This window comes from Martes martes, assembly GCF_963455335.1.
Source record: "Martes martes genome assembly, chromosome: 7".
NCBI lineage: Eukaryota > Metazoa > Chordata > Mammalia > Carnivora > Mustelidae > Martes > Martes martes.
In genome coordinates, this window is record NC_137894.1 from 54,632,343 (window position 1) to 54,644,580 (window position 12,238).

General features: G+C 34.6%; 1 protein-coding gene across 1 annotated transcript in view; it reads right to left on the reverse strand.

Moving 5' to 3' along the window:
* AQR (aquarius intron-binding spliceosomal factor) overlaps positions 1–12,238 on the reverse strand; it is a 94,323-nt gene that overhangs the window by 42,173 nt on the left and 39,912 nt on the right. Inside the window, exons 14-17 of the mRNA XM_080807984.1 lie at positions 9,956–10,058; positions 6,775–6,895; positions 3,491–3,632; positions 204–382 (exon numbers count right to left, since the gene is read on the reverse strand). Coding sequence (XP_080664110.1) covers positions 204–382; positions 3,491–3,632; positions 6,775–6,895; positions 9,956–10,058 — 545 coding nt within the window. The remainder of the gene's footprint in view (positions 1–203; positions 383–3,490; positions 3,633–6,774; positions 6,896–9,955; positions 10,059–12,238) is intronic.

Sequence of the window (12,238 nt, forward strand, 5' to 3'; positions counted from 1 at the left end):
TTATTAAAGTATTAAGACAATTATTCTTGTATGATCCTTGATATTTTTACTACTAATAATTACAAAGACAATTTTTAAAGATAAAATTTCATAAATGTTTGGAAGAATAATGTTTAATAAAAGTACTCTGCCAATTTTCTAAGTGGAAGTCTATTAACTAAAAAGGCAAAAATGTAACTTTATTTTTTGAAATAGAAAATTACCTTCCCATTCATCTTTGATGTGATCTCTGACATTCAGATTGATGGTAACATCTGCACGAACTCGGGTTGGCCAGTTTTCACCTATGTTTGGCTTGGCAACCTCAACTACAGTGAAAGCCACAATAGGCTGGGCCATTCGTGCCCAACCACCAAACACTACACCACCATATTCAGACTGCCTGAAAAGCAAAGAAGCACGTGATTACTCCAAGAAAAAATGACTTTTCCCCAACTTTTGTCAAGGAAAATTAGTAAGGAGGAACACATATTTAACTACTAAGCCCTGACATCAGTAACTTATTTCTAAACTCAAAAAAAAGATTAAGTCCCTACATATAGGGAATACCTTCAGTAGTTATGAACAGGCAGATATGGTCCAAAAAAGAAAGGGAAGTAAAGAGGAGTATTTATCCCACACACACAGAAAAAAAGATAACTCTATATACATAATAGCAGAGGCATTTTGTCAAGAATAATCTGTAATGGGGCGCCTGGGTGGCTCAGTAGGTTAAAGCCTCTGCCTTCGGCTCAGGTCATGATCCCATGGTCCTGGGATCGAGCCCCGCGTCGGGCTCTCTGCTCAGCGGGGAGCCTGCTTCCTCCTCTCTCTCTGCCTGCCTCTCTGCCTACTTGTGATCTCTGTCTGTCAAATAAATAAATAAAACCTTTAAAAGAAAAAAAGAATAATCTGTAATAATAATAGAGTAATCTATTATTATATTATAATCTATATTATTATTATAGAGTAATAATTTTAATCCTTTTTCTCTCTTCATCAAGACAGTCTCAACTGTTCACACTTTATATATTTAGGTATTTCTACAAGCTGTTTTGGAACAAGCAGAATTTTAAAAATTAAAAACAAACCAACAAACGATAATATCTACGCAAATGCTTGCTTTAAGGTAATATTTGAATCATTTAAGAGATACTGCCATGGATTGGGGGTAAAAATAATCAAGCTAGTTACAATAACCAGAATCACTAACATTCAAATACCCACTCTTCCTTCTTATGTTAGTCTAACTGGTGTTTTAGATTTTACATTAAGTAGTGTATCTGGGAAATGTGTAATATAAATACTCCAGCAGCGTTCCAAAACTGGAAAGTACTGCCAAAAGTGACATGCTTACACAGATAAAGAAAAGCTACATCACAGGTAAGGGCTTTGTGTTATAAGAAAAAACTGTAGAACTCTACAACATCAAAGAGTGAAACTAATTAAAAATAAAAGTTCTGCATCCAGTGACTTAATACAGGGAATTTCTAAAAGGTATTACCTTGTGTCTAAGCCCTTTTGTAATAACTATTATCTCCTCCATTTTTTACAATTTTACTACAGTATAGCTTATATACAATAAAATGCATTCACTGTAAATGCACAATTCAATGCTGTTAAGTAAATTTGCACAGTTCTGTACCCATCACCCAATCTAATTTGAGAACATTTCCATCCTATGTATAAAAGATCCCTCTCATTTGACTACAGTCAATCCTGTTACTACCCCCAGACAACCACTAATCTATTCTCCCCAACACTTTTTTCCTCTTATAAAATCTACCTATGACACGAATAATTAAAAAGGATAGATTTCTGCCCATCATAAGTACATTCTCCCTTATGTCGCTCAGTGGTTTCAGCAGACTGAATACATACGTGATCGTTAGTACAAAGCACTGAGTAAAATTTATGCCCCTACTTTCCACCATCAGCACACAAGAAACAGAAAGAAGCTTGGCCTCTTTTTGGATCTCATCATTCTTAAAGGCCTTCAATGAAGGGCAATTAGGAATGAAAATCTAGAAAAATTTATTATCACAAGTTAATTCTGAAAAATGACATTTTCTTTCCCTTAGCAGAAAATAATGTAAGTTAAAAAAATGTCCTTTATTAATAGACCATAAGAACTCTTAAGTATTTTTGCTTTATTTGGCATTTAAGTAAAATATAAGTGAATTCTATTTGATAAACTGCTAGTTCATAAATCCCTAGTTTGCAAAATGGCCAAAATTAGGTTTAGAATCCGAGCATGTATAACCCAAGGTAACCATAAACTGAAAGAAAGCTTTCTGATCAAGCACACCCCCGGGGTCCAAACAATGGGCAATAATTCCAGCAAAGCTGTGGGCAGGGATGATCAGCCAGCGAGTATACAAACCTCACAGTGCTACCCTGCCTACTGACTCAACTGATTATTAAGTCAAAAATACTTTATGTTGTGTTGTATAGTCTCACCCAGAATAACTTTTCACATAATAACTAATTAAAAAATAGAACTGTGTATGAAATAAAATGTGGAAGTGAAAAAAATAGATCATAATCATAGTGTCCATGTAGCTCTCTATAATTAGTAAGGAGAGAAGCCTGGAAGATACCTGAAGCCATTCACATTCAGAAACTTGTTAAGCATTTTTTTTTTTTAATTCTGGTCATATAATGACCAGAATGTAATAAAAATCTGTTTTATAGATTCACAGTCACTTATGACATATAACGTACTCTCATCAATTTCATACGTAGAATGAAATAGTGAATGAAGGGCATTATTTCATGTCTAAAAAGCAAAACAGACCTTCACAAATCTCGTAATACAGAGCTGCCTATAATAACCAGAATGAAAATTTTTTCTTAGCTAACAGAATTCCAGAAATGAGCTAGCAAGTGGGGAGTTGAGTTTAAGACTTCCTCAAGCAAAAAGACCTACTCAACTGGCTCCCAAAGTAAATCCTGATGGTTTAGTCAAGGTAATCTATGGATGGAGGACCTGGCAAGACTTTGCAACATTCAATGCCATGTGAAGCTCAGCAGTATTCCTCATCTCTTGCCAGATTCCTTAGAGAGGCTAACTGAGATACTGGTGATAGCCACAAGAGCAGCTGGGGTAGAAGACCCCTTTACCATAAGCTCCCAGGACTTAAACCGTCCTGTCCTAGTAAAGGCCTGCTGGTCAGCCCATTCACTCCCTCTTTACCCTTTTGCTAATGTCCAACATACTCTCCCCTCTCTATTTCTCCCCCTACAATCCTCCAAGAATGAAGACCTCTTCTCCCTTATCCCCAGTCCCTCAGCACCACCCCCAAGTACCCAGATACATATTTTATATTTTAGCACTTTTGATATACTCTAATCCATATTAGAGAATTTCTCAAAGAGTAAATATTTCATATTTTAGAGGGCGTCTTCATGCCAGGCATACTATTTCTAAATACATTTATGAGGTTTCTGACAGAGGTTGTATCAGTCACTGTTTGCAGCTCTTCATTACAAATGGAACCAATTTACTTACCAAGGCTTCATTCTGCTGACACTATCCTCAATGTCTTGCCTAATTTCGTAAGTTGATTCTAAGCGGAAGAGATTAAAATTCCTTAAGAGGTAATCATGAAGAGTCAAAAACTGCAAATTCAACTTGGGAAGAGCAAGACAACCTGAAAAAGAAAACAACATCCACATTTGAATTATTCTTTTAATTAGACAACCGTACTATGTATAAAGAAATGTACTACAAATTTGGTTAAGAGTTTAATTTAATGATGTCTCAAATATAGCTTATTTGATAAGGTTCTATTTTTATTTTCACACAGAAATTGAAAAATCATGTTAACAAATGCTATCTATTAAGAGTTGGGAAGGAAGGGGCGCCTGGGTGGCTCAGTGGGTTAAAGCCTCTGCTTTCGGCTCGGGTCATGATCCCAGGGTCCTGGGATCGAGCCCCACATCGGGTTCTCTGCTTGGCAGATAGCCTGCTTCCCTCTCTCTCTCTGCCTGCCTCTCTGCCTACTTGTGATTTCTGTCTGTCAAATAAATAAATAAAATCTTAAAAAAAAAAAAAAAGAGTTGGGAAGGAAGGATAAAACTCATTAATACATATAACCATGCATCGATGATTCATATACAAACAGGCTTCTCAAAAGTAGCTGAAGATACTTAAAATTAATATAGTCTCGAGTAGTTTAAAAATTCTTCCTTTACCCCTAATATATATTTGGCAAAGCTCGAAGTAAATAATGACCATAAACTAAGCCCATGACAAATTTACCATGAAAGCTAATTAGTTAGTATATTACAACATATTAATCTATCTCCAAAGGGTGCTATTGTGTTCTGAATCTCTAACTTTTGGCTAGACTTTAAGGATAAGGTGTTGGCTGTATGCTATTACTGGAGTTATTTCCCTTCTCTGACTATATTAATGAACAATATTCTTTCTAGTATCTTCAGTAACTGCTATTGCCCTTGGATAATAAGTGAGTAAGCACTCAGCTGCAATATCAAAAAGATTAAAAAAAAAAAAGAACCTCAAAATAAACACATTTTACTGGAAAATCATATTATTTTCATCATCTGAATCCATTCTTACCAAAGCAATAATGAACCTAAGGGCAAAAACATCAATGTGAAAAAAATTTTCACATCATTTATGTTAGCAAATTCTGACTTATAATCTAACTCAGTGTCTTTCAGGCCAGAGGCTAAGGGAAAGTGTCTCTTTGAACACCATAATTTTACTAAAAAAAAAAAAAAAGAATTAAAATGTGACCATTTTGCAACTGTCATTGAATTAACAAATCTAGCCATTAAGCAGCAATGGCTACTTATATCACACACAGACAAAAACAACCAGATAATCAGTGCCTCTGATGAAAGAATACAGCACCACCAAGAATCCTGCCAGAGAGAAAACGTCAGCCTGACCAAGCCTCTGCATTCAGCTGCCAATCTGCAAGAAAAATAAAGAGCAGAAAGACATACTCAACTGTACACTGAGCAGTCAATTAGAAAAAAACAGACTGTGGAAAACTATATAGATCAAACAACTCAGGTTCTTCAAAAGAAAAGGAAGGGATACAGAGGGCACTTGTGAAGTAAAATACATTTTAAAAATGTACAGGATTGACTATCATACACAGATGCACAAGTCAGTGATAAAGCTATGAAGAAATATACAGTGATTGCTATAGAAGTCAGGAAATGGTTACTTTCACATGGAGGGAGAAGCAGTAACTAGGAAAGAGCTTATGGGAGGTTTCTGGGATAGCCAATAAGGTGGTTATTTCCCTCATAATAATTTGTTAAGCCTTATGTTTATGTTGTGTGGATTTCTATATTTGTGTTTATTTTCTTTAAAAGGCTCAAAATTAGGGCAAAAAATTTTACAAGGATTTTCTTTATAATTCTTAACTATATTTCTTTAAATATCTGTACCAATTTCACTTATTTTCTCTTCTTGGGAGCTAGAAACAGTCTGCATAAACATTAGTATTAGCTTTGATCCTTGCCTATTCATTAGCATCAACTATTGAGCCCCTAAAACACGATGTCATCATGGTCACTAAAGAACAATGGCAAGACACAGCCAAATATCTGAAGACAGCTTTATTACAGTTAAACCACTTGGCAACGAATATTGTTCCGAAATACTTGCCTTAACCTTCATTAATTACAGGAGGGAAAGAAGAACAATACTTTACATATTAAGCAAAATGTATTTTTAAACTCAGAGCAGCATCACTGAATAGCACCAAAAGCTAGATGTAAGACTATACATGTTTAAGGACACATAAGCTCTGTACTGATAAGACAAAATATTAAGTGGTATTTCCCTTTTAGGAACTGATTAGACGAAGAGTTAGATTCATGCATGCATGGTCATAAATGCTATTAGCATGAACAAATTAGAAAAGTAAAAAAACAAGGCATGATCTTTGTAAGAACAAAAAAAATTATGAAGCCTGCCTATCCTGAAATCTAGCACAACTTTGGTGCACTGGGTTTACTGAAGTTATGGCTTCAGCATATGACTCTGAAGTATCTATTTTTCTTTTAAATAAATTACCACTGGTGATATCTTTAAAACAGCCAAACTTCTCATAATGATGCCATTGTTCAAAAATTTCCTTGATTTTTTTTTTTGAAATATGCCTTCAAAATATGTCAGAATGTACTTCAGTCTATACTCAGTTGTGACAAATTCTCAACCTCAGAGGATGAACAAAAGCATTTAGGAACAAATCTGTTGAAATAGATAAATAAACCAGGGAATAACTATTTTTAATTAAAACTAAGGGTTTATTATTAAGTACTGACAATTTTTGGTGGTCATTAGTTGGCTTAACAAGAAATTCAAAAGAACTTCTAAAAAAGGCTTTGAAAAATAAAACACTACCAAACAAAACAAAGCCTTTTACAGTGACATATTGAGAGCCATACTTCCTCCACTATTAGGTCTCCTTAAAACATAGTTTTATGTTATGGTCATATTTTATAAAGGATGATATATGTATTCACACACACATATCATGCCAATACACGTATACATGTGCACGTCTGAGTTGTGTGTGTAGCGTGCTTGCGCATGCACACATACACATTAGGGCATGGTTAAATTTAACAAAAATCCTTAATACTATGCATTCAAAATACTGAATAGTTTCCACCTTTAAAACTGAACTTGAGAGTACCAGAAAATTATCCTAATGCATGTAACACATAGAGGTATTTTCAGTTACATATGATAAATTTTAAACTAAACTTTCTGATACAGTTGTATTCCGTACTTCTCTGCCATACCTTCCCCAGAATAGTACTCAGTTGGGACAATATTTTCATCCCATATGATTTTCTCAGTTGGATACAAAGGCATCTGGTTCAACTGCTGAATCTGAGAAATTCGACGTTCATGACGAGATACCTAAAAGAAACAGGATCATGCAAAGTAAAAGCAATCTTTTTTTAATCAAAATAATTTATGGAGAAATTCACCATGAAGTACAGAATGAGAAGTTTCATGTCTTTCAGTTATGGTAGCACTTTATAAAAGGGTTTTTTTTTCATTTTTCCATTTTCTCCATAAATCAAAGATGAAAGAGGCACCAATTATGATGGGCTTTGGAAAATCAGGCAGATCAGAGTTCAATACCAAGTCCCTGTAATTTATGAGCTATGTAAAAACTGGGCACATTACTTCAACTTCCCTGATCTTAGCTTCCTTTTCAGTAAAACAGATAATACACCATTTACCTCTCAAGTTTCTTATGAAAATGAAACAGAATACTATAAAACAGCATCGAAGTGCCTGGTACATGCCAAGACCTTAAAATCCACAGCCCTTAATATTCAACAATGTTAAGCTCTGAGTAGATTATAGTTTTCATTCTTCTACTAATTAAACAATCTTGAAAATTTTGTTTATTAAAAACCTCGGGGCACCTGGGTGGTTCAGTCGCTTAGGTGTATGATTTGGTTTCAGCTCAGGTCATGATCTCCAAGTCAGGAGACAGAACTCAGTGTTGGGCTCCATGCTCAGTGGGGAGTCTGCTTTCCCTCTCCCTCAGCCACCCGAACCCCTAGCCTTGCTCATGCTGTCTCTCTCTCTCTCTCTGAAATAAATCAATCTTAAAAACAAAACAAAACACACACACACACAAACACATGGCCTCAATTTTCCTTGTAAAATCAGAGTTTGCCTTTATGACCTCTATGTAGATGTCCAATGTTAATATTATAGTCCTCTATCTCAAACACAGAAATAAGCTTGTTATCTAATTAACAAGTTAAAATAATGATATATGTGAAAAATTTGTCATGTTCTCTTCAGTAGAGAGAGTATTATTTTAGGAAAGAAAATAGTGTGACATCATCTAAAAAATTCACATATTTCAACTTCTTTGTCATAATTCAGGTATTAAAGAATCCAAAGCTTACGGAAATCCTTCAGGAGAGAGAGGAAATGAAAGATAATGCTGTAGCACTATAAATTTTTTAAATTGTTTTCTTGTTGGCATAAATATTTAAATTTCATAGATCAAATCTTAGCTGTAAGACTGTAAAAGGCAAAGGCTCAGCCTTATACTTAAACCTATTGTCCATTAAAAAGATTCCTTAAAAAAATCCTCATTTCTTATAGTAAGGATTTATTATTAATCCCCAAAACCGACTTAATGAGAAAAGATTTCACGTTGTCAGAAAATAGGACAAAGAATTTTTAGAAAGCACTTGTAGTCAGAAATAATGAAAAGGCAGCAAAGATGGTGACCTAAGACATATACTTCACACAAAGAAACATACCAATAAAAAAGTATTTTCCATACTTGAATTAAGTTAAAACTCCAAGAATTTCTCTCCAATTGGCACTAAAACACCTGTTATCAAGCTTAAAACAGCTGTTACCAATAGCTTCTGGTTACTATCCCCAAAACTAGCATTATCATCTTCTCTACAATAAGAGACTGTATTTTACCCCCATATTAGAAGTATTAGTTTGGAATATAATCACAAAACTGTGTGCCCAGGACCGTTCCACACATGTAAAAAAATGCATATACACACCCACACAGTGTATGTCTGTAGAGTTATAAAAAACAAACAAAAAAAATACTCAATCTACAGCAGACAGAAAACAAAAAATTAAAACAAGCTATTCTTTTTTGTACAAACCATGCAACTGGCAGAAATTGGGATGACTTGTAACATCCAATGCTGGTAAGAGCTTAAGGAGATACACTCTAACACATTGTTGGTAGCAACATACATCTTTCAGAGGATAATGTGGCTGAATCTTACACCTTTTAAATAAGCACATGCTTCAATCAAAGAATTTCACTTCTAGGTGCCTCTCCTAAACGTCCACACATGTGCACAGACATGAGCCAGGACCAAATCATTACTTGTAAAAGTGAACACTGCAAACAACTTAAATATTCATAGTGGGATATAATTACTCATGCATTTTATGAATTATTTTACTAAAGCTAAAAATATATTCCTATTTCTCAATTTTTCTATGAACCTAAAACTGCACTAAAAAAATAAACAGGGGCACCTGGGTGGCTCAGTCGGTTGAACATCTGCCTTCAGCTTGGGTCATGATCTCGGGGACCAGGGACGAAGCCCTGAGTTGGGCTCCCTGCTCAGAGAGGAGCCTGCCCCTCCCTCACCCTGTGCCATTCCCCCTGCTTGTATTCTCTCTCAAATAAATGCAGTCTTTAAAAATAAATAAGTAATAAATTTATTAAATAAATAAATAAATAAATCCTTACCCAAAAAGTTAAATTGAGTTAAATTCCATTATTTTCCAAAATGACTGAATTCTTAAATCACCAAGTCAGTGATAACTTAATTTTTATAAATATTCCCGAGTTTTCTAATGATAAAGGTATGCCTTAATATTCAAGGTACCATATTTAAGAAACTTTTAAAATAAATGGTTAGGGGTGCCTGGGTGGCTCAGTGGGTTAAAGCCTGTGCCTTCAGCTCAGATCATGATCCCAGGGTCCTGGGATCGAGCCCCACATAGGGCTCTCTGCCGAGCGGGGAAGCTGTGATTTCTTTTTGTCAAATAAACAAATAAAATCTTTAAAAAAATAAAATAAAATAAAATAAATGGTTAGATAAATATGAGTGCGTATGTATTAACTGTGTGTGCATAACTATGACCTCTAAAAGGCATATTACCTATTATATTATATTACCATATAAAAATCAATTACTAAGTATCGCCAATGCCTGAATCCAGTGCCTGACACAGAAGCTGCTCAAAAATGTTTGCACGGAATGAACTCATGCCATAAAGCAGTTTTAAAAGGTAAAAGACTTAAGAAAAGAAACCTAATAGATAAGAAATCTGGCAAAATCAGATGATGATGTAATTGTAAAACAGGTAGAAATGACCTACTTAATCTTTAGCCCAGGAAAAAATGTTGTTAACATACATCTTTAAGAAAGAGAAAATTTATAGAACATTAATATTTACCAGCAATTCTAGAAGAAATTCTTTATCAAAAGTTGTGTCTTCATTTTTAGGAAGAGTTGGTAACAAGCAGAGGTATGATGCCACCTGGTGGAGTGTATTTGAACTGCAGAATAAGGAATATTCAGAACAGTATATCTTATTAACTTACCTTACTTTACTTCTGAAACACATAATTTTACAGACTGCTTAAAAAGTCTTCCCCAGCAAATATAACCCTATGATATTGCAGCAAATAAAAAAAATTAGCAATGAAAGTTAATCCCCTTAATGCAGGTTCTCAAATGTCTTCCGCAAACCCCCTGTGGTCCCTGAGACCTTTCTACTATGTGTGCAAGAACAATATTTCTTCTATTAATACTAAGACATTATTTGTTTGTTTTTTTCACCATCTTTACACACACAGTGAAAATCAATGGCGGATAAAACTGCTGGCGTGGGTGAAGGCCATATCAACCAAGTATGATACCAACTAGGACTATAAAGAGATAGTATTCCTTACTGCCACATGCAGAGGGAGAAAAAAAAAGCCACTTTCAGGGCACCTGGGTGGCTCAGTGGGTTAAAGCCTCTGCCTTTGGCTCAGGTCATGATCCCAGGGTCCTGGGATCGAGCCCCGCATCAGGCTCTCTGCTCAGCAGGGAGCCTGCTTCCTCCTCTCTCTCTCTCTCTGCCTGCCTCTCTGCCTCCTTGTGATCTCTGTCAAATAAATAAATAAATAAAATCTTTTTTTTTTTTAAAAAAAGGCACTTTCTTTTAAGATGACCTTAATGAAGTAGCAAAATTAATTTATTAATTAAAATTAAATTGCTACTTAGCATTAATTATTAATATAATTAAATTTGGACTCTTGAGTATCTGTTTTTAAAAAATTCTGTGTGACAAGATGGGAAGTACACATTTTGCACACAATTTTTACTTGAAAGAACTGATGACAAACTGGTTATTCAGACTTAAATAAATGGCAAAAATTTTACAAATCTGAAACAAAATAAACAGTAACTTTAAGGAAAACAACTGATGGTATTTGTTACCAAAGATAAAATTTGAACTTCCAAGTGAAAACCTGGAATTCTGGAAAATGTGCATTCACCACCATGAGTTGAACAGCTTTCTATGACTTATAGTTTCATCACCCTCACCAAATGCCCTCACACACTATCCCAGTCCCTGGTAACCACTAATCTGTTTTTGATCTTTACAATTTTGCTTGTCACAGAAGGTCATATAAATGGAATCATACATTATGATCTGATACTGGTTACTTTCATTTAGCATAATGCAATTAAATTCACCCATATTGTGTGCGTTTGTAGTTGGTTCCTTTTTACTGCTGAGTAGTATTCCATCATACAGATGTAGCACAGTGTGTTTATTCACTCACCAGTTGAAAGGTATCTGTTTTTGACAACTATAAAGCCATTATATACATTTCCCCAAAGATTTTTGTGTGAACATAAATTTTCATTTGGGTGTATCTGTGAGAATGCTAGATTGTACAGTAAAAGCATGTTTATCTACAAGAAACTGCCACATTTTTCCAAAGAGGCACTACCATTTTGAATTCCCACCAGCAATGTGTGAGAATTCCAGCTGTTCCACATACTTGCCAAAAGTCAATACACTGCATGTTTTTTTTAACAATTCTAATAGATATGTAGTGGTTATCTTATTATGATTTAAATCTGCATTTCTCTAATAACTAATGATGCTAAGCATCTTTCTGTAGCCTTATTGAAATGTATCATCTTTGGCGGAGTATCTGTTCAAATCTTTAGCTATTTTTAAATTGTTTTCTTATTACTGAGTTCTGAGACTTCCAGATACCAGTCCATCATCAGACAGGTGTTTAGTCAATATTTTCTCCCACTCTGGGGTTATATTTACATTCTATTAGCAATGTCTTTCCAAAAAAAGAAAAAAAAAAGTCTTTCAAAGAGTAAAAGTTTTAAATTTTGATAAAGTCCTATTTATCAATTCTTTTTTTCTTTATGGATTGTGCTTTGGTGTCTATGGAAATCTTTGCACAAACCATAATCACAAAAATATTCTCCATATGTCCTATTAGTTCTGGTTCTGATAAATATGTCTATGATTCATTGTGAGTTAGTTTGTGTATATGATGCGAAGTATGTGTCAAGTTTCATACTTTGTACATAGATGTCCCACTGTTTCACCACCATTGTTGAAAAGACTAACCTTTCCCCAGGTAGTTGCTTTGGTATCTTAGTCAGAAATCAACTAACATATATGTGTGGTCTATTTCTGAACTTTACTCTGTTCCAG